At 57.7% G+C, this 27,683-nt stretch overlaps 1 protein-coding gene across 11 annotated transcripts; it reads right to left on the reverse strand.

Annotated features, from left to right (window-relative positions):
- Window positions 1-400: 400 nt before the first annotated feature.
- DAZAP1 (DAZ associated protein 1) lies at window positions 401-27,683 on the reverse strand. 11 transcript variants are annotated; one of them, XM_007994611.3, is made up of 13 exons: window positions 27,458-27,682; window positions 17,827-17,867; window positions 16,874-17,040; window positions 16,517-16,582; window positions 14,460-14,570; window positions 13,322-13,370; window positions 9,776-9,858; window positions 6,754-6,907; window positions 5,739-5,768; window positions 5,421-5,561; window positions 3,396-3,572; window positions 2,259-2,347; window positions 401-1,340 (listed from the first exon to the last, which is right to left on the reverse strand). In XM_007994611.3, exons 1-12 carry the CDS (start codon window positions 27,484-27,486, stop codon window positions 2,259-2,261), a joined length of 1,137 nt encoding a protein of 378 aa, XP_007992802.1. In that variant the 5' UTR covers window positions 27,487-27,682; the 3' UTR covers window positions 401-1,340. The 11 variants fall into 11 exon arrangements, with proteins under 11 accessions (XP_007992802.1, XP_007992799.1, XP_007992801.1 ...); XM_073017176.1 differs by lacking the exon at window positions 401-1,340 and adding an exon at window positions 1,350-1,813; XM_007994608.3 differs by lacking the exon at window positions 2,259-2,347 and having other exon boundaries at window positions 14,460-14,567.

Here is a 27,683-nt window from a genome sequence, read left to right on the forward strand (position 1 = left end):
GCCACAGCGCCCGGCCCTTTTTATAAGTCTCGCCTTCCCTGACAGAGTGACAGAGTATTGCTTCCCAAAGATGCCCCTGTCCTAATCCCCAGAACCTGGGGATGTATCACCTTCCATGGCAAAAGATGTGACTAAAGGTCTTGAGATGAGAAAAGCCTGGAGCCCACATTCCCCCAGAAAACCGGTGGCGGCCATGTCCTAAAAGTCACAGCATCACAAGACCCCTGAGGGATGGGCCCAGCTCCCCACTCAGCCTCTGCCCTGAAGCCCTCGGCACTGCTGAGACCACCAAGAGCCAAGGGCAGGCTGAGGGCGCCTCCGTCACGCTTCAGACCTTTCCAGGCACTGGAAGGGTAGGCACAGGCCAAGACCAAGGAGGGAAAAAACGGACACAAAGTGGTTTCTAATCCAAACGCACTTCTCTTTATTCAAACCAGGGTCAAACTGGTCAATGGGAAATGCCCTGAAGCCACGTGCCTGGGGAGAACGGCTTCCTACTCGTTCCGGTTCGGCGCTGCCGTGGGATCCACGTGGCTGGCTGTGCGCAACCCCCACAGTTCACCTCAGACACTACCAAGCAGGTCAGTCGACAAAAGCAAGGAATTAAACAAAAAACAGAAACACACTCAGTAGATTTCTTCTTGAAGCTCCCAGAGTTTCTGGACCACCAAGTCCCAACCCCCAAAGCCAGGAGCGAGGAGACTAACAGCGCACCCCCCTCCACCAGTGCCGACGGAAACCCTGTTTTAAATTAAAAAATAAGCCAGTATACATTGTAGAAAATTTCTCTTAAAAATCTCACAATTTGTAAATGTATATTTTTTCTTTAACATAAAAGTTTACAATATACCGTAAAACAAAAGGCTCAGGAAAATAATTTCCAAAAAAAAGGAAGAAAAAGAAACCTGAAGTTTGAATTAAAGCTGAAGACATTTTTTTTTAAACCCTGTTGTTGAACCAGTGACTTTTTTTTATTGTGCTGATGGGTTAGAGAAAGAAATATTTAAAAACCTCAGTCCAGACGACACCCACAGCCGCTCCAAAAGCCTCGCGCCCCCCCCCCGCCCCCCAAGGTTGAGTCGCTACTTTGCCGCCACGTTTGTGATTGTCACGAGTTCCCAAGTTTGGAATCCTGGGTCGGCCGTGCAGGCGTTGCGGCGCCGCGGGCTAGCGTCGGTAGGGGTGGAACCCTTGCACGTTGTGGTTCTGCCCTCGTCCAAAGCCGCTGCCACCGGCGGGGGGGCCCCCGGACCCTGGCACGGAGGGGCCCCCGTAGGAGGGAGGCTGCTGGCTGGGGTCCGAGAAGCCCTGTCCAAAGCCACTCAAGTCCTGCCCGTAACCTGCTGGGGGAGAGAGTCCTGTGAGCTTGGGGCAGTCCCCGGGCAGCTGGCACTGCCATCGAGCGTGGCCACCTGGACACAGTTCCGCCGAGCCCGCCTTGAGTCCACAGGCCCCACAGGGTGGGGTGGGGCCCTTCTGAGGTCAGCACCTGGGCCAGAGAGAGGAGCCCCAGGCGTGTTCTCTCCCTCAAAATCACGTGAGCAGGGCGCACAGAGAAAAGTGGCTTCCAGAGCCCTCGTGGCCCACATAACCTCGCTGCTTCCCTGTTCAATCCCGAGGACGTGGTTGGGCGAGGGGGGGCGAGGGGAGGCTGGAGAAGCCTCGAGGGTTGGAGACACACATGCCCCGAGGTACCACGGCGGACAGGGCTTCTACAAAGCTGGCTCTTGAAGTTTCAGAAAACCCCTGATGGGCCCTTGCAGCGATACAGGGCCTGCCCCTCCATCGCAGACCAGACCCCACGTTGTCCTTCCTGTCAGGGCACATCCATTGGTGGCACGTGTCAGGGAAGGGTCTCTGGGCCCAACCTGACTGCCCCAGTGACACCACTGGCTGAGGGGCCAGCACACCCTGCAGCCCGTCCGGCCCACACAGCCGACCCCAGGAGCGTGGACAGCGGTGTCTTCACAAGGACAGAGCTGCTCAGGCTGCTCCCCACCCCACTGCACACCTGGCAGGAAGCCCCTCCCATGACCTCTGGATTCCCAGTCGGGTGCACATGGGCACGGGTGGGCGTGGGCTCTCTCTGGGGGATCCTGGGCCCGCTGAAGGCTTGTGGCCAACATCTTGGCACCGGCAAGGGCCCCTTCCCAGAGGGCACCGCCAGCATCCACCCCCGCCCGGGATGGCAGAGGAAGCCACGTCCACCTCCCGGTGCAGGCGGGTGGGAGGACCCTGGAGAAGGAGGCGGCACCTACCTAGGCCACATCACTGCTCAGCCTGACCATAAGACTGTAAACAAAGTGTGGGCCGCAGCCCGGCGGGGCTGGAGAATAGGAACCCAGGCCTGGCAAGAGACGAGACCGGGGTGACCAACCCAAGCAGCCGCCACCAAGAGCAGCGGCTGACACACACGCCACGCCCCAACCGGGCGCCTCACGCCCCCCTGCCAGTCTCAGACACGCCAGGGTTTGGTGGTGGGTCAAGAACCCACACATGCGGCAACCTCGGCCCAAGGCCTGGGCGTGGGGGCAGGGGAACCAGAGCCATGCGAAGTGGGTGGGCGGGCACCTCGGCCAAACACAACTCCCACGCCCCGGCCTCCACCAGGCCTAAAGGAAGCGTGTTCACAGGCACCCCAGAAGCCCGTGGCCACCTGGAGACAGGTGCCCCATGTTCTCAAACCCTGCTTGTGAATGACCCCTGGTGCTGGAGGGGCCGACTGTGGTTGGAACCCTGCCCACTGAGGCCACCGCACTGATCCTGAGCAAGGCTGCTGTGACTCCTGGCTCGGTGCAGGGCGAGAACTACAAACATGCAGACCTTGACCCGTGCTGACCCTGCCCCCCCCAAGCTCCTGCCCCAGAAGCACATGCGCTGCCTACAGATCACGTCCAGGCAGATCCAAGCCACGACAGCCATCCAGCCCAGGGCGAAGCCCACATCCAGGCCACGCCTGCTACAGACCCGGCTTCTGCCCCAAGTGGGGTCTGGACCCAGCAGAATGCTGATGACGTCAGCAACTGGAACCCAACAAGGGGCCAGTGCCCGCGGGACCCACACCAAGGGCCTCAACCTTGAGACAGTGATCACAGCCTCGTGGGACCCACTTCCCTTGACCCAGTCACCACTCAGGTTCCCACACATGCAGGCCCTGCGACGCCCGCTCTGCAACGAATGCTCTGCTGCGACCAAGACTCCCGCGCTCCCTTCTGCTGGGGTCGGAGTTGCCACGAGGTCTCTCCAACAACCCCTGCACCTCCCTCTCCTCCCTCTCCCCTTTCCCAGCAGGTAAAGGCTGGGGGGCGTCCAGCAGGGGAAGGAAGCAGGAGAAGGCAGGCCGTGCCCAGGGTCCTGGGGCCAGCAGGGATGCGGCATGGCAGGAGACCACTTACCATACTGACCATAGGGGAAGTCTGGCTGAGCTGTCGGGGGCTTGCTCATGTCTGGGGCGGCCTGAGATGGAGGCGGTGGGAAAGCCAGAGGTGCTGCCCCGGGAGTGGCCGGTGGAGGAGGAACCCCCGGAGGGGCAAACTGATCTGGCGGTGGAGGTGGAGGCCCGTAGCCAAAACCTGCAGAGGCATAAGACAGCAAGGCCCGAGACGTGTTGTGCAGCTGGGGCAGACCAGCAGGAGCTGCCCGGACGGGACTGCCACCCGAACCCACAGAATGCCCAGACCTTGTGGACATCCACAGAACGGACCACAGAGCCACGGTCCTGGGCCGCTCCCCCCAGAAAACACAGGCTCCTGGGAGCGTGGCGGGACGCTGAGCTGCAGCAGGGCTGACTCATTCCTCGCGGAGCAGCTGCCAGGTGGGCCTCAGACAAGAACTCAAGGAGCAAGTAACCCCACAGCAAAATCGCTTCTTCAGACAAAAACCTGCCCCCATGCCCAGCCCCCATGTTTAGGAAGCTGCCAGCATAGGCAAGGGCGCATCCTGACGTGCTTGGAAGGGACTGCCGGGCCGGAGGTGCTGCCGCCCTGCCCTCTGTTGCTGGACATCAGGTGGGCCGAGGTTCTACCCAGCTTGCCTCCTATCAGTCATCTGGCCCACGGGCCTCCAAGTGCAGAGCCTGATCCAGGCCAGAGGGCAGAACTGCCTGCTCCTGTGCCATGGCCATGTGGAGCCTCCAAGCCCCCCAGACAGGACTGGCTCACACTGTGATATGCCCCAACTGTAAAACACCCCCAGGGCCCAGGGACTGCAGGTGAAATCAGATCATGATACCATTCCTGCTGGTTGCATGCTGTGAGGCGCAATCCCTGGCTAGGCAGGTAAGGGACGGAAGACTCCTAGAAAGGACACCCTACATATGGCCCATGTCCCTTCTTCTCTACTGGAGGGTGCCAAGGCCCCACCCTGGGGGCCCATCTAAAATTCTGGGTGTGCTGAGGTCAGGAGTTCGAGACCAACCTGACCAACATAGTGAAACCTGTTCTCTACTAAAAATACACAATTAGCCGGGCGTGGTGGCGGGCACCTGTAATCCCAGCTACTCAGGACCCTGAGGCAGGATGATTGCTTGAACCCAGGAGGCGGAGGTTGTAGTGAGCCAAGACTAGGCCACTGCACTCAAGTCTGGGCAACAAGAGTGAAACTCCATCTCAAAACAAAAAACAAAACAATAAAATAAAATAAAATAAAACCCTGGGTGTGTCGGCTGATCTTACACTCAGCTCTGTAATTACAACTGACGCGTACAGGAAAATTAGTAAAAACCGAGAGCTCGTGAGGCCAGGTGTGGTGGCTCACACCTGTAATCCCAGCACTTTGGGAGGCTGAGACAGGCGGATCACGAGGTCAGGAGATCGAGACCATCCTGGCTAACACGGTGAAACCCCGTCTCTACTGAAAATACAAAAAATTAGCCGGGCGAGGTGGCGGGCACCTGTAGTCCCAGCTGCTCAGGAGGCTGAGGCAGGAGAATGGCATAAACCTGGGAGGCGGAGCTTGCAGTGAGCCGAGATGGCGCCACTGCACTCCTGCCCGGGTGACAGAGCGAGACTCTTGTCTCAAAAAAAAAAAAAAAAAAAAAAAATTAGAGCTTGTGCACCCTCAAACAAATGCCAGACAATCCTGAAGTACCAGGCTAAGAGACGAAGTCCAGGCAGGCTCCTGAGGCAGTCTCCTGAGGAGCTTGTGAGAACTGGTCGGGCGCAGACATTCCTGCAGTGAGTTCTCCAACCCGCAGGAGCCTGGGTCACCCTTTAGCATAACCAGCAAGGCCACGCGCAACAGAGCCCATCTGCAGGTGAAGGGCCTGGTGGCAGCTGACCTGCTGACCAGCCGGCACCCCACCTATGGCCTTCCCTGTGGCTGAGGCCGGGCGTGTAACATAAGACTCCCCATCACCCCCGCCCACCACGTGGTGTCTCTGGAGCAGGCGGGAGGCCCTCCCACGGGCCCCCTAGACTTACTGAACTGTGGCGGGGCACCATAGCCCTGAGGGAAGCCCTGGGGAGGGGGAAAGCCTCCAGGAGGGGTGGATACGATGTAGGAGGTGAACGGTGGGGGTGGCGGGGGGGCTCCTCTTCCTGCAGGGGGCGGTCCATAGCCACCTGAAACACACAGTACAGGGGTGATGGGCAGAGCGCTGGACAACACAGCCTGGCCACAACCAGACCCAGGCCCCAGCAGGACCCTCACCCTCTTCCTCTCTAGCACTCAGGACACAGGAACCAGAAGCCTGCCATGTGGCTTCTGTCCCCGCCTTTGCTCTATAAACAAGGACTTACCAATCGCCTGTCCTGCCGGAACCCACATTCCTAGATAAGAGAACAGAAGGAGGTTGGTGCCGTGTCCACCCAGGTGCCCGACGCAGAGAAGGAGCCGCAGAGCATGGACGTCAGGGGCTGGGACTGAGCCTGGAGCCTCCTGTGCTCAGAGCCCGTTTGTCTTGAGGGCAAAGGCCCTGAACGCTGAGCAGAGAGGCGCTCCCCACCCCCGTAGAACAGCCTTGAAGCCATTTTCCTCTGCGCCCTGACAGGTGGCAGGCACTGTGTCTGCTGAGTGGGGCACGGGTGACCTCCCGGCCCCACCTGAGGAACCCAGAGAAACCTGACTTCTAACCCTTGAGAGAGCAGGGACCGTCCCACAGCACCTCTGAGTTTCCAACAGGGGAGGCTCCAGAGAGAAAGATTTTAGACGAGGTGCAGGGAAGCCAGTCTCGGCACCCGGATGAGGCTCACCTGGAACCCTGACCTGCAACTTGGGTCAGGCTGCGGCCAAGCCCAGGGGTTCTGTGGCTGCTGGAAGCTCTGAGGGTGGCAGGTCGGCCACACATGGGCCTGGCCACAGAGGACCCATGGCACTGCAGAGGGAACGGCAGGTGGCAAAGATCCAAAGCCTGCCGGGTCCTCATGGCCCCCTGGGGGCAGCACCCTGATTCTGAGCTCAGCTTGGCAACGCCAGCCCTTTCAGGGTTTCATGCTCAGACCCGCTGTGGCACATGATCGCGAGGCACAGACGCTCACTGCAGCTCTTCCCCGTGACAGCGAGTCCCAGGCCCCGGATGGGCACCTAAGCCGTGGCCACCCCGCTACTAAGGAGGCTGTGGGTACTGCCCAGGAGCTGGCTCTCAGTTGGCACCTCGTGGGGGCTCAAGGACACTGTGCTGTGCCAGCTCTGCCAGCAGCGGCTCTGCGCATGCACAGCAGAGGTGTGGAGGCCATGGTGATCGCAGAGCCCAGGATGCCCAGGTCGAGTCTGAGAAGGGGAATTTTCCCACAGGCACTTCTGCCTCGGCCTTACCTTGCGGGCCGTATCCTTGCTGCCACGTGGGCGGGGGCTGGCCTGCCCAGCCATTGGCAGCGTTGGGCACAACCCTGCTCCCCCACTGGCTGGCACCTGGCTGTCCCGGTGCTTGGCTCTTGCTGTCGCGAGGCTCAGCTCGTTTAACTTCCACCTAAACAAACCGAGCTCTGGTTTAGGGCGAGGCTGCCGGTCCCAGCACCCCCTTCCCTTTAGACACACCCTCGGGTAACTTACGACTACACTTAGCATCTTACAACTTAAGACTAAATACTTAACTATAAACCTTATTTAGGCCAGTAGCATTTTTTTCTTAAAAATTTTTTTTGTGTTGAATTTTTTTGTTTAAAAAATGTTTCTCAGGTACAGCAGATACAACTGTAAGACAGAGCCCGCCCGCTTCGGGGCAGCAGGACCGAGCCCAGAGCCCTCGGGGTTTCCTGCGTGATGAAGGGTCTTTCACTCAAGTAAAATGGCAGTGTCCTCCTTCCTCTTGAAAACACGGGGACAAAAAGGGACCAGGATCTTCCCAGCAATCGGCATCCTCATCGCCCTTTGGACCGCTCGGAACCCGCCCACCTGTGCTTTTAACTCATACCTGAGAAACACGCTTGGTGTTTTACTTAGATTTTTAAATTTAAAATGTCTAATGGAAGATAAAGACTTACCTTCCCCAGGCTAACGCTTAAAGAATCTCAATTAACTCAAAAATAATGTCAGAGGGAATGGATGTGATAAGAGAATCTTACATTACATCTAACAAAAAAAAGTAACAAACATGCAATAAAATGGACATTTGGATCAGTAAGCAATCTTCATACTGTGTTCACTCAGCAGCCCGGGGCCCTTGCTCTCTAGACGTGTCAGGAGCCACAGCCTTCTCAGGAGGAGGGTGCAGGGCCGGGGACAATGGATGGAGCAGGCCTGACCTACTTATTCTAGGCGCAGTGGCTGACCTTCCTTTAATGCCTGCTTGAAAATATGGGCGGACTGACAACACAAAGCTCCCCCAATTCCAGGGCTGCCTCAGCATTTGAGAATCCTGAATTTGTCTTATTTTTATGATAAACTGTAATGAGAATAAAGAGACAATGGATCCGCCTGGAGCCGGCCTTGGGGTCTCAGTCTGGAGAGCTGCACATCCGGCGTTCAGAATCCCTCAGTTCTGCCTGTTAGAGAACAGACAGCAGCAGCCGCGGAGGCACAAAGCCCCCACCTGCTCAATGCCCCAAGGACCCGCCTATGATGGGAACAGGATCCCGTTAGCTCACGGCAATGCGACAGCAGGACCAAGAGACCCGTTTCAAAGAACTCCAATTAACGAGTCTCACACACACTCCTTAGGGGACTGTGGTTCCTGCTTACAAAGCAGAGCAGTCCTTGTACTTAAAAAAAAAAAAAAAAAAAAAAAAATGCTTTTACCCTTTCCTATCTGAATGCACCAATGCAGAATCGCCGAGCATGGAGGGTTAATTACCGCCCGGGACCAAACACTGTACAAACAGAAAATCCCCATGAGGGGCCAGTGTCGCTCCAGCCAACCAGTGAAGGTCAGCGCCGGGCAAGCTGGACTCCAACGACTGCCTTGCTTGGAAGGCGAGACCCACACTGAGGTCGCCCAGCTTGGGAGCTCGCGCAGACCAGTCACGGCTGGGGGCACCTGCGGGCGGCCCAGGGATGGCAGGTGTGTGCGCTGTACAGAGCACTTTCTGTCCCACAGACCAAGACCATGCTTTCCCCAAAGTGTGCTGTAGTCCCTTAAAACGCTGAGCACAGACTCCTTGAACCTCTGCTTGTGCTGTCGCGCACCCATGCAGCCTGCATGCTAATTTTAAACTACAAGCTGCACTGAATGTCGGAACAAGGATTGTGTCTCCTATTTTAGTTGGGTTCAAATGGAATTAATGAAGTCTGCAACCAAATCTAAGCCACCTGTATATAAAAATAACTACACATGCTACACATGTTTTTAAAAAAGTTCTGCTGTGGAGACCCTGGGCTGGGGCAGAGGGCGGGGGCAGGAGACAATGAGCGCGATGCTCCCTCCAGGACATTTTAATTGAAAAAACCACCACGGCCTTGTCCCAAGGGCTGAGTGTCGTCTTCTGTTAGCGGGAGACACTGCCACACCAGGGAGGCTGGGTCAGAATCCCACTCGGTGTGTGAGGCGGCCTGGCACAGCCAGCGAAGCTCCTTGGTTTGAAAGGACCAAGACAGGAATCCTGCAAAAACTTGGACCCCTAAGCTTTTGCTAACTGCAAGAAATTCCACACTGTAGAATTTCTACCAGTTACTTATTTCAGAGTCCACTTCTCAAGAACCTCCAAGGGTCCAGGTAAAACAAGGATTTAAGGACCCCTTTCTGACACACACCTTCCAAGGGCTGGCCTGGGGGTGGGGGTGGGGTGGCCTCCTGTCCCTCTCACCTCCGGGGGTAACACAGTATGAAGATGACACAACCAGAGGTCACTTGACTGCATGGTGGCTGAGTACTACCGAGAGCATGTGGCTGGTGCCGGAGTTCCACAGTAAGTGACCCAATTCAAACAACCAGTCCTTCATGATGTTTCCACTGTGCTTTCGATTTTAAGCGGAACCTGGGCTCTCAAAGGTCCCTTGCTGATCACATTACGGGTGAGTGTCGGACAATGGGGATTTGCAGACATCTGAAGGAGTGGTCGTGGAAACCAAGCCTGAGGCAACACTGCGGTTTCACTGGAGCCAGCCCCAACACCGCCACAGCCGCCCGGCCCCAGCCCACGCGCCCCCCCGCCCAGTCCCAGGTCACCCAGAGGGAGGGCTCCAGGAGCAAAGCTGAGAGACGCCCACCCCGCAGGAAGGGTGCTCAGGAAGGACGGGACCCTCCTCACGTCTAAAGACCCAGGTCCACCTTAGGCAGCGAAGGTTCACAGGACGAACTCGCCCGACCCTTTCTGTGAAGGAATGTTCCTTTCCAGTGAAACCCCTAAGTTGCCTAAGACTTGGTTTGGTCTTAAGGTAAAATAAAACTACAACTACACACTTTTTTGCCCATGATGTCGTGAAAATGCATGTTGACAGCCTGGTCCACTGATTGTTCGTCCTCGAAAGTAATAAATCCAAAACCTAGCCAACGACGAAGAGTGAATCAAGGTAGCAGGGTGTTGTGACACAAAACAGGATGATGAACAGTATTAGGGACGGGCCGAGGGATCGACCTTGGGTTTCAGCTAAGCTGTGTGTGAGGCGCTGTGGGCCCCTGGGGCGGCTGCCTCCCTCCCCAGGAGCCGCCACTCGAATGGACACGGAGTGGACAGACGGTGATGTCCGCACTCCCAGTGACGGCTCTGCTGACTGACGCCTAAGTCAAGTCTCCGCCCCAGACACCCGGGGCTGGGGCTCCGTGTCACGAACAGATTTGGAACAAGGAGCTCATCTTAGAAAGCAGCAGTGGAGACAGTGGGACGGTGAGGGCCTCCATCACTACTGGCAGACAAAGCGCCCCCCAGGGGAAGGTCAGAGGCCTGTGCTGGAATATTCTGGCTCTCGCCTGTGGAGAGATTGCCAGTGAACCCTGCAGGCCGGGGGCCCACGTGGAACGCTCCACCTCAGTCAGGGGTGTGCATCGTGGATGTGTGTCTGCTTCTCTGAAACCCAGGATTCTCCCCCTTGGCTTGCAATTTGCTTTGCAGCTAGTGCTGACAGCAGCCATATATCGTTCTAAAGCGTTAACAGGTACAGTATCTATCATAGCTGGTGCCTCACTAGGCTTACCCAACACTGTTGGGTAAGCCCAAGGAGTCCTAGGAGAGGTCATATCATACGCATATATGCATATTATATACAGGTAGATAAACAATGCACAAAGATACAGGCCACAACGGGTTCCAGCAGGTCAGACTCTGCTGTCAGCAGCAAGAGCGAGATGCACCATGGGATCAAAACAGAAAATTTTAAAGGCAAAAAAAATTTAGCATTTCCCAAACACGAGAGTGGCAGTATAAACGAAGTTTAGTGGGTCTGGGGTGAGCGCGGCCCCCAGCTAACGGGGCGGGTCTCCTCCTCTAGGCGCAGGAGTGCGCTGGACTCTCCAGGCCTCCCCGGCTGGGTGGAGCGCGGCCGAGAAGCACAGTCCTCCCGAGGCGGGGCCCAGGCAGCACTAGCCCCTCCCCAGATGGAAGTGCACGGCAGACAGCTGCCCAAGACCTCACAGAACAAAGACGGACATGGGAAGAGCTGAGACCGGGCTGAAGATGGGCTGCCCACGCCAGAGGCACAGGGTGCGTGACAAAGCACCACACAGCAGGGGACAGTGCGACACGGGCGTGAGGCGTGAATGAGCGCGGCAGAGAAGGGCCGTGGGGGTGGGAGCAGGCAAGGGCCCCCGGAAGGAGCGGCCCACCGTGGGGCCTCTCAAGCTGAAGAGACAGGGACCGGGGCTGCTGTAGCCGGGACCAGGCAGAAACAGGACAAGCAAAACTGGGGGCAGGGAAAGATGGAAACGGGGTAGAAAGGGCAGCTCAGACTGTGAGGGGACAAAGGTCACTGTGGTTCAGGAGCCTCCCACCGTCCTGAGCACACGCGTGCACCTGAGCGTGGCTGAGCATGTCTGCAACCTGACAGGAGGAGGAGGAGGAGGAGGAGGAGGAGGCGGAGGGACCAGGAGGGCAAAGGCACACAGCGAGAGGAGCGTAGGATGGAGAAGACCTGAGGGGGTGAGAGGTGAACGAGGCAGCGGCTGGAGCAGGCGGGCCGAGGGCAGACGTGGGAGGTCCAAGCAGGGACCCGCACAGACACTGTGTGCCTGAGACACAGGCGGGGTCCCCGACAGGGACATGGCCATGACCTTCAGTCAATGGAGAGGAAGAGGGAGCAGGTGGTGGGGAGGGGGACACAGACGCATCTCAGAAGATGCAGAAAGGCCAAGGGAAGAGGACACACTCTCTGGGAGGACCCGCCAAGCCGTACTGCGGCGTCTCTCTGGCCCTCCACTCGCCTGACACCCAAGGGACACTTTCAAAGCCCAACAGCTAAGGACATGTGGCCACGCGCTGGCCCTGAAGTGCTCCGTACACGAGTGTGGACTCAGCAACACTCGCCATGTCCCGTCCACATGGGACAGGACAGGATGCAAGGAGAAGGGGCGCCAGCTCTGGGCAGCCGGAGGGGGACCAGGAGGATCTAGAAGCAACCCTCGGATTCCCGCGCACTCAAGTTTCCCGAGATCAGAGGCAGTATTTGGAACACGGCATCGGTGATGAAAATGAAACAACGTATTTAGAAGTAGACATTTTCGCAAACTGCAGGAGTGTCTGAAACCACAGGGCTCGCCTGGTCCGGGCACAGTGCAAGAGGCGCTGGGTCCTGGGGGAGGCGCCCTGAGCGCTGTCTAGGAATGCGGCTGTCAAGAGGCGACATCACCACTGAGGAAGCGGGACAGAAACACCTGAAACTTCGTTTACACCCCACTGGAGCAAAGCCGCTCCCTCCTCTGACTGCGGGACTGGCCTGTACCTGTGTGATATAATTTAGCACCTGGAGAAAAGAAATCTAAAGAGATATCGTTAATCACACACAATTCACAGAGAGAAAAGGAAAAACAGCTTACTTAACATCACTGTACTTTACTATGAAACACTTAAGTACGTCACTAAGCATGTATGTCTAAATTAAGTTACGACTAAGACTTAACAGCGTAACCGACATGGAGGAGGAGCGCTCCTAACCGTGGGGAGGGAGGTTCAAATGGCAAACTATGCTCCAGCATGGCGGGCATGCTGCGGCGCCACCTGGCGCTCGGGGCTGCCCGGACTGACCTGGGCCGGTGGTGCGGGGGCGGCACGGACGCAGTGGGCAGACCCAGGCTGCAGATCTGCTCCCGCGGCCGCCAAAAGCAGCTGATGAACCAAAACCATGAGGGCAGGCGGGCGGGACAGACAGCAGCAGCCACGGAAAAGGGGCACAGAAACTGGGCGCCCATCGTCCCAGCTCCACAAACCAGCATGGATGGGCGGGCAGGAAGCTGAGGGAAAACGAGGGGAGGCCCTGAGGTGACTCCTCACCCCTCCTCCCACCTGCCCTGCTGACTTCAGAGAGGGGACAAAACCGAAAAAAAAAAAAAAAAAAAAAAAAAAAAAAGAAAGGAAAAGAAAAGAAAAGAAAAAAAAAAAAGCATGGGATGGATCACGGAAAGTCCAAGCTCCACACCGAGCCAGCTGACTCAGCTGACGACACGAAATGAGAGCGGCCACACTGGGAGGACTGGACGAGGGTGAAGGAAGGTCAGATGCAGGAGGACCACACTCTTCCGGACAGTGAAAAACAGAATCCAGGCCGAGACTCATGTCAAGTCATAAAAACTTGAAAAGAACAAGCCAAAAAACAATGTGTGACGTCTGACCTCGGGAAGCACAGACAGGCTGAATGGGGTGCACATGAGGAGCCCACGTTTTAGTCATTTGTCTCCAAATCGTCCTTTCCTGAGGCTGTTTGCTACAGCCGCCACCTGTGTGTGCCTGGCGGGTGAGATAGTTTGCCATCTGAGGGAGGAGCAGGGAGAAGGCTGAGGACAAACTAGATCTGCCCTTACCTCGGGGCCTCTGCTTCTCGGCATCATAGATCATGACTACCTCTGTGACCTGGAAGGAGAGAGTGGCGTCAGTTCGGGCACCACGGCCAGCACCGTGGGTGTTCTTCCGAGGGCACAGCCTGTTCCCACAAACCCAAACTCTCAGCACAGGGCGCACCCTCCTTGAGCAGGGGAGGTGCGTGGGCAACAGCTGCTCCACGGGGCTGCTGTCTGAGAAAGGAGGGAGCCCCAACACTCCCAGGGCCAGAAGCAGGCAGTGAGAAGCAGCTTCAGGGCAGGCGTCTGGATATCCACCTCCGGGTTGCCCATGGCCCCGCTCACATGTGTGCTGAGGAACAGGAAGGGCCAACAATGCTGGCCACGTGTGAACCAGGCCACGTGTGAATGCAGGGTACGTGGGAACCAGGAGACCCCACAGAAGCCCTTCCCACCCAAACGCGGGAAGCAAAGGGCACACTCGGCCCTCACTCGAAGTGGTGGGGCAGCCACACACAGCTCCTCGGCAGAGGCTGTGCTCCCAGGCCCCGCTCGGGGCCTCTCACTCCTGGCCCAGGCCTCAGGCACCAGCTGATGAACATGCGCAGTACCCGGGCACGCAGGGCTGTCCTGCTGGCGGGGCTCGCGTGTGACCTGCGGGGCATGGCATGAGTCCCAGCAGGACCTTGGGGTGACTGCATGCCCCTGCCTCGGGTGACTGGGAGGGCTCCCCACTGGCCTGCTCCTGGCTGTCCCAGCTCCCTCTGGCACCAGGCTCAACTGAGCTCGGGCATTTTCCCACCTGCCCACTGGAAAGTCAGCTCTGGCTGGCTCGCCCAGGCCACGCTGAACCCCGTTTCTGTGTAACTGCCCCTCTCTGACACTTGACCCCATGGTGTTCACAATGGAATTGGGCGGCTGCCCTGAAGGCTGCCAGGCTGGTTCACTGCAGAACTACCCTACTGGGACGCGAAATGGCCACGAAGGCAAAGGCTGGGCTTTCTTTTTGGAGAGCGCAGGCATCAGGGAAATGAGAGAGAGACAGCTCCCAGTCAGAAAGGCCTGCGCACCTGCAGCTCCGCCACTTCAGCCCCGAGAAGGCCGAGGACTGAGCAGAAGCGGCTCTGTCCCAACAGTGCTGCTGGGGTGGGGAGAAACTCACCACTCCAAACTTCTTGAAGTATTCCCTGAGCTCTGTCTCACCACAATTGTGAGGAATTCCACCGACAAATATCTTATTTGATTTACTGTTATCGCTCCTGGGTCCTTTCTGCTGTTGAAGAAGGGAAGGACAGTTAGTTCACGCGGGAACCCTCCAAACCCTCCCGCGAGTTGCGCAGGACGTAAAGCTCAATCCGCACTGGTTCTGAGAGTCAGCTGAAAGCCAGAGCAGAACATTCCACAAGCCTGCTAAGTCCAAAGGGCAACCAACAACACTGGGCTCTGCTGAGACGCTTTCTCATTTTTCTAGAGACCCAAGGAGACAGGGATTTAGCATTTTTGCAAGGCTGAATTTCAGCTAAACTGACACACAGCACAGTGCGTGCCGTGGCCGTGCTGTGCCTTCAGTTATTCTGAATCACAACCACTACAAGGTGGAAAACCACTCCAGTGTGAGGCAGGGACTTTAGGACGGCAGGAGAACGGCAGCAGCAGCGATGAACTGAGCAGAGATGAAGCTGGATTTCAGGCTGTAGTTCTCTAGCAGGTGACAAAGATGACTACGGAAACCTCCAGCAGCTCAAGAGCCGCATGAAACAGTGGCCCAAACCACACGGCCCCTTCTGCCAGCCTCCCACTGTCAAGGGCGCCTGCTCTGGGACACCACTTCCCGGGCCCTCGTCGCTCACTGGGCGGCCAGAGCCAGGAGCCTCGGGTCCAGCTCCTAGGCCGCCCTTGGGGCTGGGGCTGTTCTTCTCCTGATCCCACCCACCAACCATCCTTTTTTTTCCCCCTATCCAAGGTTATCCTATTTTAAGTTGTCCCAACTGCTTTGGATTAAGAGACTATAAACTTTGGGGATAAGTGCACACTGCCATGAATGTCGGGATGGTTTCATGAGTGTGTGCGTGGGCCAGAATCCATCAAGTGGTGTCGTTTACTACGTGTCCTTTATATCTTAATAAAAACTAGAGAGATTAATAACCAGATGGAATAAGAACCTTGGATTCCAGTCTGAAAAAACCAGCTATGAGAAACACTTGTGAAACAATTCTCGAGCTGGGAACAGGGCCGAGACACAGATAACACGGGATTCCCGGCAGCCGTTTTCCGGCATGCTGCCGGTGGGCGCGTGCGGTGGGGGTTGTCATTTTAGGAGACGCGCCCTCCGGTCCTTAGGAATGGTGTATGTGGACACAGATGGATGTAAATACATATAGATACATTTGATAAAATATTAATAATGGATAAATCTAGATGGTATATTCAGGTATTCTTTGTGCTATTCTTCTAATTTTTCTGTAGTTAAAAAGTTTCCCAATAAAAGGTTAAAAAAAAAAAAAAATTGTTCCAAAAGTTCTGAAGCCTGCAGTAGATGGGATTCTGCTAGAAATGCAGACTCTCGGGCCCTGCCCTGCTGCCCACACTGTGGAGAGGCTGGCACCTGGTGCCTCAGCAGGCCTCCAGGTCTGCACTGTCCAGCACGTTCTGCAGGGAGGGTAAGAGCTTTTCCATCTGCACCACCCCAGTGGAGGGGGTGCAGGAAGGTGAAGTGTGGGTGGCGGTGAGCCCAAATGCCAAGGAGACGCCCTGCCAGGACAGTGCCCTGTCGGCCGGGCAAGCACCAAGGCCGCAGGTCAGAGAACCCAAGTTGCCACATCAGGGGATCTCAAGTGGAGCCGTAGAGTGGCCACAGCACGAGCTGTGAGGCGGCCCGGCCCAGCCCCGGCATGGAAGGATGGCCCACCTCTGAGGAGGACCAGGCCCAGCACAGAGGGCACACAGGGCACAGAAGAAAAATGACTGGCTTCTGACAATCAATGGCATTAGCTGTCATTTTTTTTTTCTTAAGATAGACTGGTAACAATTGTCTTGGCTGTGAGATAACACACTCACAGCACTGATAAATCTGGGTAATCCTCAGCCGCTTGAGTGCCAACCTAGAAGACCTGTGTCGCTCTCAATCTTAATGAGCAACAACAGCAGATCAAAGGCACGTATTTCCTTTCCATGTGGAGTGGAGAACACACGAGGAGGCCGCCCCGCCCAGCCCCTTACCCATCCTTCCTTCGGCCGTGTTCTCTCTGGCTGCATCCCCCGGGGTGTGCATGGCTTGGGGTCGATCTGTAGGAAATTTCAAATCAGCCAGTTGTGAATAAGAGGCTGTTTCTCTAGGAAAGAAGGTGTCAGCACAACAGCAGCCACAGCACAGCAGTCCGCCCCACCCCGCCCCGCCGGCTCCATTCACCCTGTATCCTCCTGCAATATCCAGCCTCAGCTCCACGGCTTAATCCTTCCCAATCAAGCCCACGTTCAAACACGCTCTAACGCGAACATCAGTCAGAGTCCAGGACAAAATGAAGCAGAGGAAGGACAGGTGAGACAGCGGGTGAGAGCTCCCGGAAGGGCACTTACGTTTCGGCCGTCTAGCGTGTGTGGTCTGCTGGCCAGCACCGTCCCCACACAGTTTGGGTCCTTAAATTTGACAAACCCAAAGCCTCGAGACTGGTTGGTGGTTTTATCTTTCATGATAACACAGTCTACGACTTCTCCATATTGGGAAAAGTAGCTGCGCAGAGTCTCTGCTCAGAAATCGGGAAGAAAACACAAACACACAGGGCCAGAGCATTAGGCACGTGCCTGGCGGTGCTGCTGGCATGAAGGCTCCTCCAGTCCACTGGCCGCGCGCCAAGCAACGCTGAACTGGGGCTGGAGGGTGGGGGGGTGCGGTGTACAGGAAGCATTGGGGGATTCTGCCCAATATACACTTGAGGTCCTCATGTAAATCAGAGGGGCTGCCAGTGAGCACAGCAGTGGCCAGCGGTTACAACCTGACTTTGTGGGCATCCAGGAAGGCAGCGTTTAAGGCCAAGGCAAACACAATTCTGAATGCTGGCAGTGGCCAAGGAGCGCCGACTTTGCTGCACTCTTTCCTCCTAATCTGGCCTCAGTGACAGCCCGGCCAGCCCCTCGCCCTCTGCACTCTTTCCTCCTATTCTGGCCTCAGTGACGGCCCGGCCAGCCCCTCGCCCTCTGCACTCTTTCCTCCTATTCTGGCCTCAGTGACAGCCCGGCCAGCCCCTCGCCCTCTGCACCTCCAGACAACAGCTGTCTGCCTCCACAAGCCACCTCAGCCCGAAGTCTTCCCTGTAACTTGGGATGGAAATACCAAGTTAACAGTCTCAGAGCAAATACACACTTACTCTCTGCCCCAGCCAACTCCAATGTGCCCTGCCCAGAAACCAAAACAATGTCAAAAGGCCTTTAAAACATCCGAGACAGTAGCAAGAAGCGGGCAGACACAACTTGAAGGCCAAGGTCCTAGAGCCCTGTCTGCAGTGGCCACCTGACACCCCTTCCCCACCTACCTTGGGTCGTGCTCCAGTCAAGACCGCCCACAAAGAGCTTCCTGCAATTCAATGAGAAGATATTCAGGATCAAGACAGCGCTCACCTTAGAAATGCCCCCCATCTGAGTCAAGCTGAGGTCTTAATTCAAACCACAGCAGCAGTTTCTGCGAACGTGCTTGTGCACGTGATGGCACACAGAGCTCACAGCAATGGCGAGTCAGCCTTGCCCATGCTGTCTGCAGACATGAAAGATGATCCCAAGCCTTGCCATGGGAAGAAGACTGTGCCAGAGTCACACGCTGGCCTCAAGCGCAGCAGGCGACGAGCCCCTGCGCCAGGCCAGTGGTGCCGGCACCAGGCTCACCTGCGCTGCTGCCGAGCGGGACACAAGCTTGCTTTCCTACAGCTTTTGCAAATATTTTATAATCACGAAAAAGAATGTAGAAGTCTAGATTTGAAATGATGCACGGTAAACTAGATGCCTGTGCCACACGGCCTCTGAATTACAGGCTGGGGAGGGGGTGGCGGGACACAGAAGCCTCCCGCTGAGCCTGCACTCATGAACGAATGAGGGGCCCACAGATGAAGGTGAAGGCCCTGAAGCTCCAGTCTCAGCACTGGCCCCCCTTACCTGCCCCCGACAAACCCACGCCATCCCCATTCTGGGGCTGTCTCTTCGGGGCAGATGAGAAGGACCTAAAACTCAGTCTCAGCACTGGCACCTCCTGCCCGCCCCCACCCCCCCACTAAAGGCCCGCGCCACCCCGTCCTGGGGCTGTCTCTTCCAGGCAGATGAGCTGGAGCTCTCCCAAGGTGTCCACCATCGACCCGGCAGCGACGCCCAAGGGCCCACCCACCTTTCCACCTCACTGCCGCTCCAGGTGGCCCCAGGGCCCTTGGCTGTTCCATTTCCCAAAGGGGACTGTGCCACCTTGCGTCAGCCACGGCACCCACTGAGCATGTCTGAGACACATGGGCCATAAGGTTTACCCAGGCATGGGGCCTTAGATGTCATTCAAGCTTCCCCCAAACCCAGGAGGCAGGGAAGAGGTGGTTCTATCGGCAACTATCCCATGCTGCCTGCTTTCCCGGGGAAAGCGGACTCGCATTCAGAGATGAAGTCCCTGAGCTGAATCTCAGTTGTGACTGACTGCCAGCACCATCATCACCCTTGGTCTTCAGAGAGCAAAACACCGTGCAGGCCAAAGCTCCCACCCGAGGCCCAAGAATCCTGCCACCCTCACTGAAAACACCGGTCCCATGCGGGGCCCTGTATCCCTGACGGCCAACCACGCCACACTTGGCTTGGCTTTCAGCAAAAAGGTCCCTGGCAGGTTGAACACATTACTGCCCCACCAGCGGTCAGGAGCAACGTGCTCCTCACTGCTTCTACCAGCTTGCCAGGAAACGCCCCTGCAAGATGGCTGGCACGTTCACCACCCCTTATCAACTACCACCTGGGGCCTGTGCACTCGGCCCCCGAGAGTCAGCCCCTGGTGAAGTGTCTGCCACAGCCAACTGCCAGGAGCTTGTCCCTGTTCCTTCTTTTTCCATAAAAAAGGTTAATTTAAATTTAGTGTGTGAAAAACAAAGCATGTTCCCACCACAGGGAAGGTACCCACTGCCATCTTCAAAGTGTCAACAAGCAACCCCCCGACTCCATTCTTTGGTGGGGAGGGCTGAAACAGGAAGAATTAGAGGCAGGAAGTATTAGAGGCAGACTGTGTCAGCTGCCCTGTGCTTCCTGACCCTTAGAGAAGAGATCTGAAAAGACAAATTTCAGGGAAAAACATGCTGATCATGCAACAGCAATAGGCTTAGGTTTAGGCCTCATTAACTTAATATCCTGCGTCCCACGCACCCTTCGCAATCAGGCCAGGGAGCGTTGAGGTCAGGCCTAGAGACCGTGGGAGGAGCGAGGCCTCCGCGTGCCTCACTCGCCATAGGCTGTGCCCGTGCTGAGTCAGGGCCAGCCCCGCCCACATCCCTGCCAGCAGGGCCCGGCACCCAGCAGAAGCAGGCAGCAGCCCCCACCGTGTGAAGGAAGGGCCCTCAAGGCTGGAACTGCCCAGAAAAATACTCACTTACACAATTCTTTGGAATTAAAGTTCAAGCATTCTCAAAAAAACAAACAAAACACACACACACACACACAAAACCTGAAAACAAAACGAAACCCAAGTCACTTGAAGAAATACCAGCCTCTAGTTAGCACTGCACAGATCAAACAGCCAGGCAACAGGCAGGTGTCTTCCAAGCAGCCCAGGCCCCCCGCCACCCCGCCCACCTCGCTGGCAGAAGGAACTCGTCAGACCAGTCCAGTTTCAGTCCTCATTTAAATTTCAAGAATTGGGTATTAAGGGGGAAGGGCTGGAAACCTGAGAACAGGGTCGATGGGTTAGATAACCTGGTATCAGTACTGTCTTTCTCAGCTGGTTGCATAGCATAACATGCCTGTAATCACAGCATTATGGGAGGCCAGGAGTTCAAGACCAGCCTGGGCAACATAACGACACTCCAGGTGGTGGTGGGGCCTGTAGTCCCAGCTACGTGGGAGGCTAGGGCGGGAGGATCGTTTGAGTCAAGGTTGAGGCTGCAGTGAGCCATGATCGTGTCACTGCACTCCAGCCGGGGTGACACAGACCTCATCTCTTCAATAAAAATTTAAAAAATAAAAAATAGTTTCTCAATTTTTTTTTTTTTTTTTGAGACGGAGTCTTGCTGTGTTGCTAGGTTGGAGTGGTGCAGTGGTACGATTTCGGCTCACTGCAACCTCCGCCTCCCAGGTTCAAGTGATTCTCCTGCCTCAGCCTCCCGAGTAGCTGGGACTACAGGCGCCCACCACTATGCCAGCTAATTTTTGTGTTTTTAGTAGAGATGGGGTTTCACCATATTGGCCAGGATGGTCTCGATCTCTCAACCTTATGATCCGCCCGTCTCAGCCTCTCCAAGTGTTGGGATTACAGGCGTGAGTCACTGCGCCCGGCCGCTTTCTCAATTTTGATCACTGTGCTGTGTTCATGTGAGAGAATGTCGTCGTTCTTGGGAAACAATAGGTATCTCAGTGTCCACATAAAGGGGACTGTGTCGGTCTCCAGCTACTCTCAGATATTTCAATAGAAACACACACCACACAGTGGGGATGGGTGCGGTGACTCACACCTGTGATCCCAGCACTTGGAGAGGCTGAGGCAGGCGGATCACCTGAGGTCAGGAGTTCGAGACCAGCCTGGCAAACATGGTAAAACCCCATCTCTACTGAAAATACAAAAATTAGCTGGGCTTGGTGGTGGGTGTCTGTAATCCCAGCTACTCGGGAGTCTGAGGCAGAAGCATTGCTTGAACCTGGGAGGTGGAGGTTGCACTGAGCCAAGATCACGCCACTGCACTCCAGCCTGAGCGACAGAGTAAGGATCCATCTAAAACATACACACATACACACACACACACACAGCTCACTGGGGGTGGGGCAAGAGGCACCACATGCCAAAGGGTAAAATGTCAGCCAATGGTGAGTCTGGCAGAGCCAAGAAGATATGGGAATTTTTGTAATTTTCCTGTAAGTCAGAAGTTATATATACAACTATGGTATAAAAAACTAAGATTTTTTTGAAAAAAGTCTCATTACTTATGAAATCTGAGACAGCAACAGATAGCTTTCCCTTCACATAGCTGTGTCGCGATCTCCTGACCTCAGGTGATCGGCCCGCCTCAGCCTCCCAAAGGACTGGGATTACAGGCGTGAGCCACCACGCCCGGCCACACTGTGTGTGTTTCCACTGAAATATTTGAGAGTGGCTTCTAACGCTAAAGCTTCCTGTGTCCATGTTTCTTTTACTACTGCTCAGGAGCCACCGGCTAACACCTTCTTCCTGGTCTATAGACAGAAGCCTCCAGGAAGTCCCAGGGGGAGAGTCACCTCCTCAGTGGCAGGGACTGCCTCCAGAGCCCCGGCACAAAGTCCCTACTTCTGAGTCTCAGAATGTTTCAGTCAATAAAATAAGAAAGCTCCTGGCTTTCTCACTCACTCCTCACCAGGTAGTGAGTGAGAAGCCGGCACCCTAGAAACATGCGGGGCCCTGGGCAGGCAACTCCTAGATGCTATCCATCAACTGCCCAGGCAGCAAAACTAACTCTCACACAAGTAAACGTCGGGGTCCAGGGAGCCAGGGCGAGCACAGGCCAACAGGAGGTGCCGCTGGCTCTCAAGGGCTTGCTACGGGGCTGACGGTCTGCTTGTCCTCAGCTCCAGGCTTTCTCAGCCTGTACCTGGGCTGGCAGCGTGTGGACCAAGGGCATTAACAGGGCAATGCAACACTGGTCTATGCAGATGAAGGGGTTAGCAAGCAATGGCCCTGCCTCTGAGGGGCCCACTGGGTGGGAGAGTCATCACCCAGCTGATGGCATCTCCCAACTGGACATCGCGGCTCCTACAGACCTCACATCCCACAAACCCAAAAGGGGTGTTCTCGTCAGTGGGAGAGGTGTGGGGTGAGCTCCACTTCTTCCCTTGCAACCTGCAGTCCGGTGTGCAGTCTGCCTACCGAAGGTCATGATGAATATCTCCCAGGACCTGCAAGCCAGGCACCTAGGGCCTGCAGCTCCACACCTGGCAGGTGCTCCTCAGTCCACGGGGGCCGGCGCAGCCACCCTCTTCCGCCTGTTAAAAGCAAAAGCCGTTTTGGAAGGCACCTCGCTTGCTGCGTGCCATTAGGGTAGCTGTGCAGTATTTATGCAGAAAGTCCATCTGCAGAGCTTCCTCTGGCCTAGGCTGACCACAAAGAGCCCTGGCCTCCTGGCAGCACCAGAGCAGGCTTCAAAAAGCGGTGGCCAGCCTGGCCACTGGGGGCCAGCAGCCTCACTGGGGGCAGTTGGCAGGCGAGCTTTCCCTTCCTGCTGGGCCGGGGGATGAAGCCAGGAGGAGCCTATCTCCCCACAGACCCCACTTGGCTCCAGGTTCTGCCAGTCACACTCAGCTCAGTGCACAATCTCAAGAGGCAGAAGCCCAGGCCCAGGGGCGGTTGATATGTAGGGAGTCCTTCTCTTCCTCCAGAGAATCAGGAAGAGCCTCTAGGGACTTTCCTGCCTCTAAGACCAGGTGGGGACTGGGACCACTTCACCCACTGTCTGCCTCAGGCCAGTGAGCCCAGCCCCACCCTCCACAAGCCTGGCCTCCCTCTCACCAGCAGGGTAAGATGCCCTGCCCCAGCCAATGCCTGCAGGGTGTGCGATCCACAGAACACAGGAGCAGTCCGTGAACCGGAACACGCTGCTGTGTGCTGAAGGAGTCCCTGAATGCCCACATCCCGGGTGCTTACTGTGGCCACCCTCATCCTCTCCCTGACAGCCCTGCCCTTCCAGGCGGACCAGTGTCCTCCTTGGCAATGCCTGGAGCCAAGCTGGAACCTCAGCCCATAAGCATCTGTCGAATGAGTGGCCTCTGCCAAAAGCCCTGTCACAGCTCTCAGAGAATCAGACATCATGACGTGGTGTCACGGCCACCAGGCCTGGATCGGAAAAGGCCTCAGTCCACAGAAGACAGCACAATCTCAGGTTGACAGATCGCACCCTGCACACAGCCGCCCACCAGGAGCGCCCTCTGTGCGGGGCGGCCAGTGGAGGAGTGTGGACTCCCAGCTCCAGCTCTTCCACTCTCTGGGGTGACCCCAGGCGCATCTCTCAACTCCTCTGTGCCTCAGTCTCTCTGGCAAAGTCAAGGGTTAGAACCAAGGCTGCAAGCACCAGCTGGGCACACTACCTGCTGCTGCTAGCTCTGGGCTACGGGGGAGCCGCTGTGTAAAGGGTAAGCGCCAGGGCCCATGCTGCTGCCTTTCTAGACACGGGCCTGCTCCAGACCATCGGAGCCAAGGCGAGCCAGACAGGAGCACATCTAACCTCACAGCCCATTCACAGGAATCAAAGGAGCCAACACAGGACAAGCCGTAAACCACAAGGAGCAGCTGCCCCCAGCGCAGTGGGAACCCGGCCAAAAGCACGGATGCTCCCAGACAGTGGTTCTCCCCAGAGCAGGACACTGGGTGATGTCTGGGGACATTTGTGGTTGTCACGACTGGGGGTACTCCTGGCCCGGAGTGAGTGAAGGCCGAAGATGCTGCCCGGCACCCTGCAGTGCCCATGGTGCCCCAGAGTGATCCAGGCCAGAGTGCTGACAAAGCCCAGGAGACCTGCCTCAGAATAACCCCAAACGCACCAAGAGAGCCCCAGAAAGGCTGGCACGGCCCCATGAGGTTCCCCGTCACTCCCTACACTGCAACAGCCTTCCCCCAGATCACGGCCCTCTCTGGCCTGACCAACAATCCCTCCCAGGTGCCTCATGCTCACTCCACACAGACACAAGTGGTCACAGCCTCTAGCTGCCCAGCCAGGAGCCACACTCAGGATGTCTCCTTCCACAGCCACCCAATAAACCCAGGGACCTGCCACGGGCCTGGCTCTGAGCGGCACGGGCCCCACCACAGGCTTGGGTCCCCTTGAAGCTGCCCAGAGGCGGCTTTCTCCTCTCTCCACTGAGTCCTTCCTCGCTCTGTGACTTCCCTACAATACTTCCAGGTGTCCCCATCTTACCATTCCCCAGCCTACCAGATAAAATCTTCCATAAACCTCCCTCTCCAGTTCCGTGATCGCGTGCCGCCTTGGAGGCCAGCAGAACACAACAGCCTGGGCGCTCGAGGTGACCCCTCTGAGCCTCTGCCCCCTCCCCAGTAAGCTGGGCATGGGTCCTATCCCTGACACCCGGCCTATCACCCAGGCGCCCGGCACCCAGCAGCTACTCGACAGGATGCAGCAACCCCAGCCACACTCTGTCAGCTTCCCAGAATCCAAGTCAGAGGTGCTCAACCCAGACTTTAAGATGACTTCACAAGGCCAGGGAGGGCAGACTGGAGACTCAGGCCTTCCTGACCGCCTGTGCCCTGAGTGCTCCAGACCACCAGCTTGTGCCAACTCCCTAACCTCCCAGACAAGTCAGTGCCTATCTCCCACCCTTCACAAGAAGACCACAGGACAGAGCCTGCTCCCAAATGAGGACACTGTCCATCACATCCATCATGTGGGGTCCGCGTGTGAAACCCACCATGGTCCGGACAGGGACTCCCCACACCCCACCACCCCATGCGCTTCCTTCTGCATGCAGCCCCCTCCTTAGGCTGACTAGAAGTCGGGGTGTGTAAGGCATCCATTATCACCAGCAGGCCTCAGTTGACTTTCATCCCCCATTGGGCTTCACGTGGACTTCTAAGCCAGCACAGGTAGCCTCAGAACTTGGGAAGACTTCTCAGACTCAAAACCAGAGCTTCCCCCAAGGGTGGCTCCCTAACCCACCTTCCCAGGGCAGCAGCTGGACAGCCACAAGTGTCTCAGAACAGGGGGTTGCTGAGCTCCAAGTCTCCTGAAGTGTTGACCCCGCACCCATCGTGCTCCAGGCCCAGCCTGGAACTCCAGGCAGGGTCCCGCAGGATCTCCTTTCCCCTCCAAGGCAGTGAGCAGTGAGGGCTCTGCGTCAGGAAGAGAGGCCGCTCCTCAGGCTGCCGAGCCCTCCGGTGGGTAAGCGACACCGCAGACCCATGGCATCCTGAGAGCTGCCATCTGCAGCAGAGAGGTCCTGCTTTCATCCACGCTCAGCACCCTCCCGGGTGGCACCTGCCGCAGGGCTGGTCCTGTGGCCTCACAGGAAACTGCAGGGAACCTGCCAGGAGGGCGCTTCACAGGGTCACAAGCACTTCACCCACACGACAACTCCACACAGCAAGGAGGTCAGGGTAGACCCTGGACTACACACAGAATGGAAGCCGGTCTCCCATGGGAGGTGTAGCTGTGTCAACACTTCTTGGCCAATGAGTCTGACTTAGAAAGCAGTGGACGCTCCTGGCAACCGGGGAGAGCAGGGTCCATGAACTCCAGTCCTCCTCCACGCAGCCCATGGCGTCCAGGTAGCCTGCGAGCCTATCTGTGCTGTGGGTGGGACCCCTCCAGACCCAGGCTGGGACCCCAGCTGCTCCATTTCCCAAGGGTGTCCATGCAGGGAGGGAAGGGACAGGAGCCCTCACCTCTCTCCAGCCTCCTCACAGCCACGGCTGGGGTGGAGCAGACTCACGTTCACCCACGGCTTGAATGGACCTAACCCAGGTACCCCATCTGGGAGTCCCTTCCTCGCCTCACCCCAAAGTCGGCGGCTCCATTCCCCGTGGCTGGTGGACTCCCTGCTCAGGCCCATCCGGGCAATGTCTCCCACATAGGCACTCCGACTCTGCCAAATCAAAGCGCCTGGAGAGGACTCACAGCACGGGCGAGGCAGGGGCTAAGTGCTTTCATCCCGGTTCTCCAACGGAAAGTGCTCTTTGTTTTGTCTGGGGACGGGGAGAACCCACAAAAGGCCATTTCCCGTCCACAACTGTGACCTGTGGCTGGTGCAAGACGGGCCTGCCAAGGCAACCCTCTAGCAGCAACCGCTCCTGCACTGGCCAAGCCCAGTGCTGAGAACACGGGGCGCAGCTCAAAGCTAAGGGCACCGAGAAAATTTACACCAGACCACGAGGAAACCCAACCCAGACTGTTTTGCCGGAAGAATGCAACTCTAAACAACGTTGCTGCTGCAGGAGCCGCTCCTGCCAAAGAACGGAGCCGAGCCCCGGGGCACCGCGGAATGAGGTTTCTCGGCCCCGCGGGGTCCGGAGCAGGTCTGGCTCCTATAGGAGGGGACGCCTCGGCTCCGCGAAGATCCGCGGGCCCATCGCCGCTTCAGAAGCGCTGACTCTCCCTTCCGCAGCTCAAGCCCACCCCCGGCGGGGAGGCGCCGAGACAACGTAAACACAGCAGGCCCCGGCTGACCCGAGCACCCCGGGCTCTGGGTTTGCGAACCCCTCCCCTCCTTACCACTCTGGGGGGGCGGGATGGGAGCGGGGCGCCTGGAGCCCAGAGTGGGGTAAGTTGGGCGGTGGCAGAACCGGAACCCTAGGCTCGACTCGCCACGTGCGCTGCCCGCCAAGTTTGGGCGCGCGCTGGGGGCGCCCCGGACCACCCACCCCCCAGGCCACGATTCGGGGTCCCCCGGGCCAGGAAGCCGGGAAGCGGCGGCGAGGGCGCCCTGAACTTCCCGCAGGCTCCCTCAGGTTCTCATTCGAGGTCCCCCAGGCCAGGAAGTCTACAGGCAGCAGCGGGGACGCCCCAGACCCCCCCAGGTTCCCGTTCGGGGCCGCCACAGCCAGGAAGCCGGGAAGCGGCGGCCGGGGCCCCCGACCCCCTCAGGCTCCCATTCGGGGTCCCTCAAGACGCGCAGTCGGGAAGCGGCGGCAGGGGCGCCCCAGGACCCCCCCCAGGATGGCGTTCGGGGTTCCCCCAACCAGGAAGTCTGGAGGCGGCGGCGGGGTCCTCCGGACCCCTCAGACTCCCCTTCAGGGTCCCCCAGGACGGGAAGCCGGGAAGCGGCGGCAGAGGCGCCAGCACCCCCCAGACCCCGGGCACCCGTCCAGGGCCCCCGGCGAGAAGCCGCGGCGAGTCCGGGTCCCAAGTCCGCCCCCGGCCGGCGTGACCTTGACGGGGCGGCCCCGGGGGGCGGCGTCTGAGGCCGGGTGGCGGGGAGCGGCGGGCCGGGCCCGGGGCGGAGACGCAGGCCCGCGCCGCTCGTCCTCACCCGATCTCGTCGGCGCCCGAGTTGTTCATGGCGGCGGCGGCGGCGCTCGGCGCTCCCGGGTCTCCTCGCTCGCTCCCGCCTCCGGAAGGTCACCCGCTCTGTCGCCCTCCCCACAGCCGCGGCCCGGATCTGCGCAACGGCGGCGGCGGCGGCGGCGGCGGCTGCCTCCTCCCCTCGGCGCCAACGGTCACCGCGCGTCCCCGCGCCGCCGCGCCGCCGCCCCTGC

The sequence above is a fragment of the Chlorocebus sabaeus genome, chromosome 6 (assembly GCF_047675955.1).
Source record: "Chlorocebus sabaeus isolate Y175 chromosome 6, mChlSab1.0.hap1, whole genome shotgun sequence".
Lineage (NCBI taxonomy): Eukaryota > Metazoa > Chordata > Mammalia > Primates > Cercopithecidae > Chlorocebus > Chlorocebus sabaeus.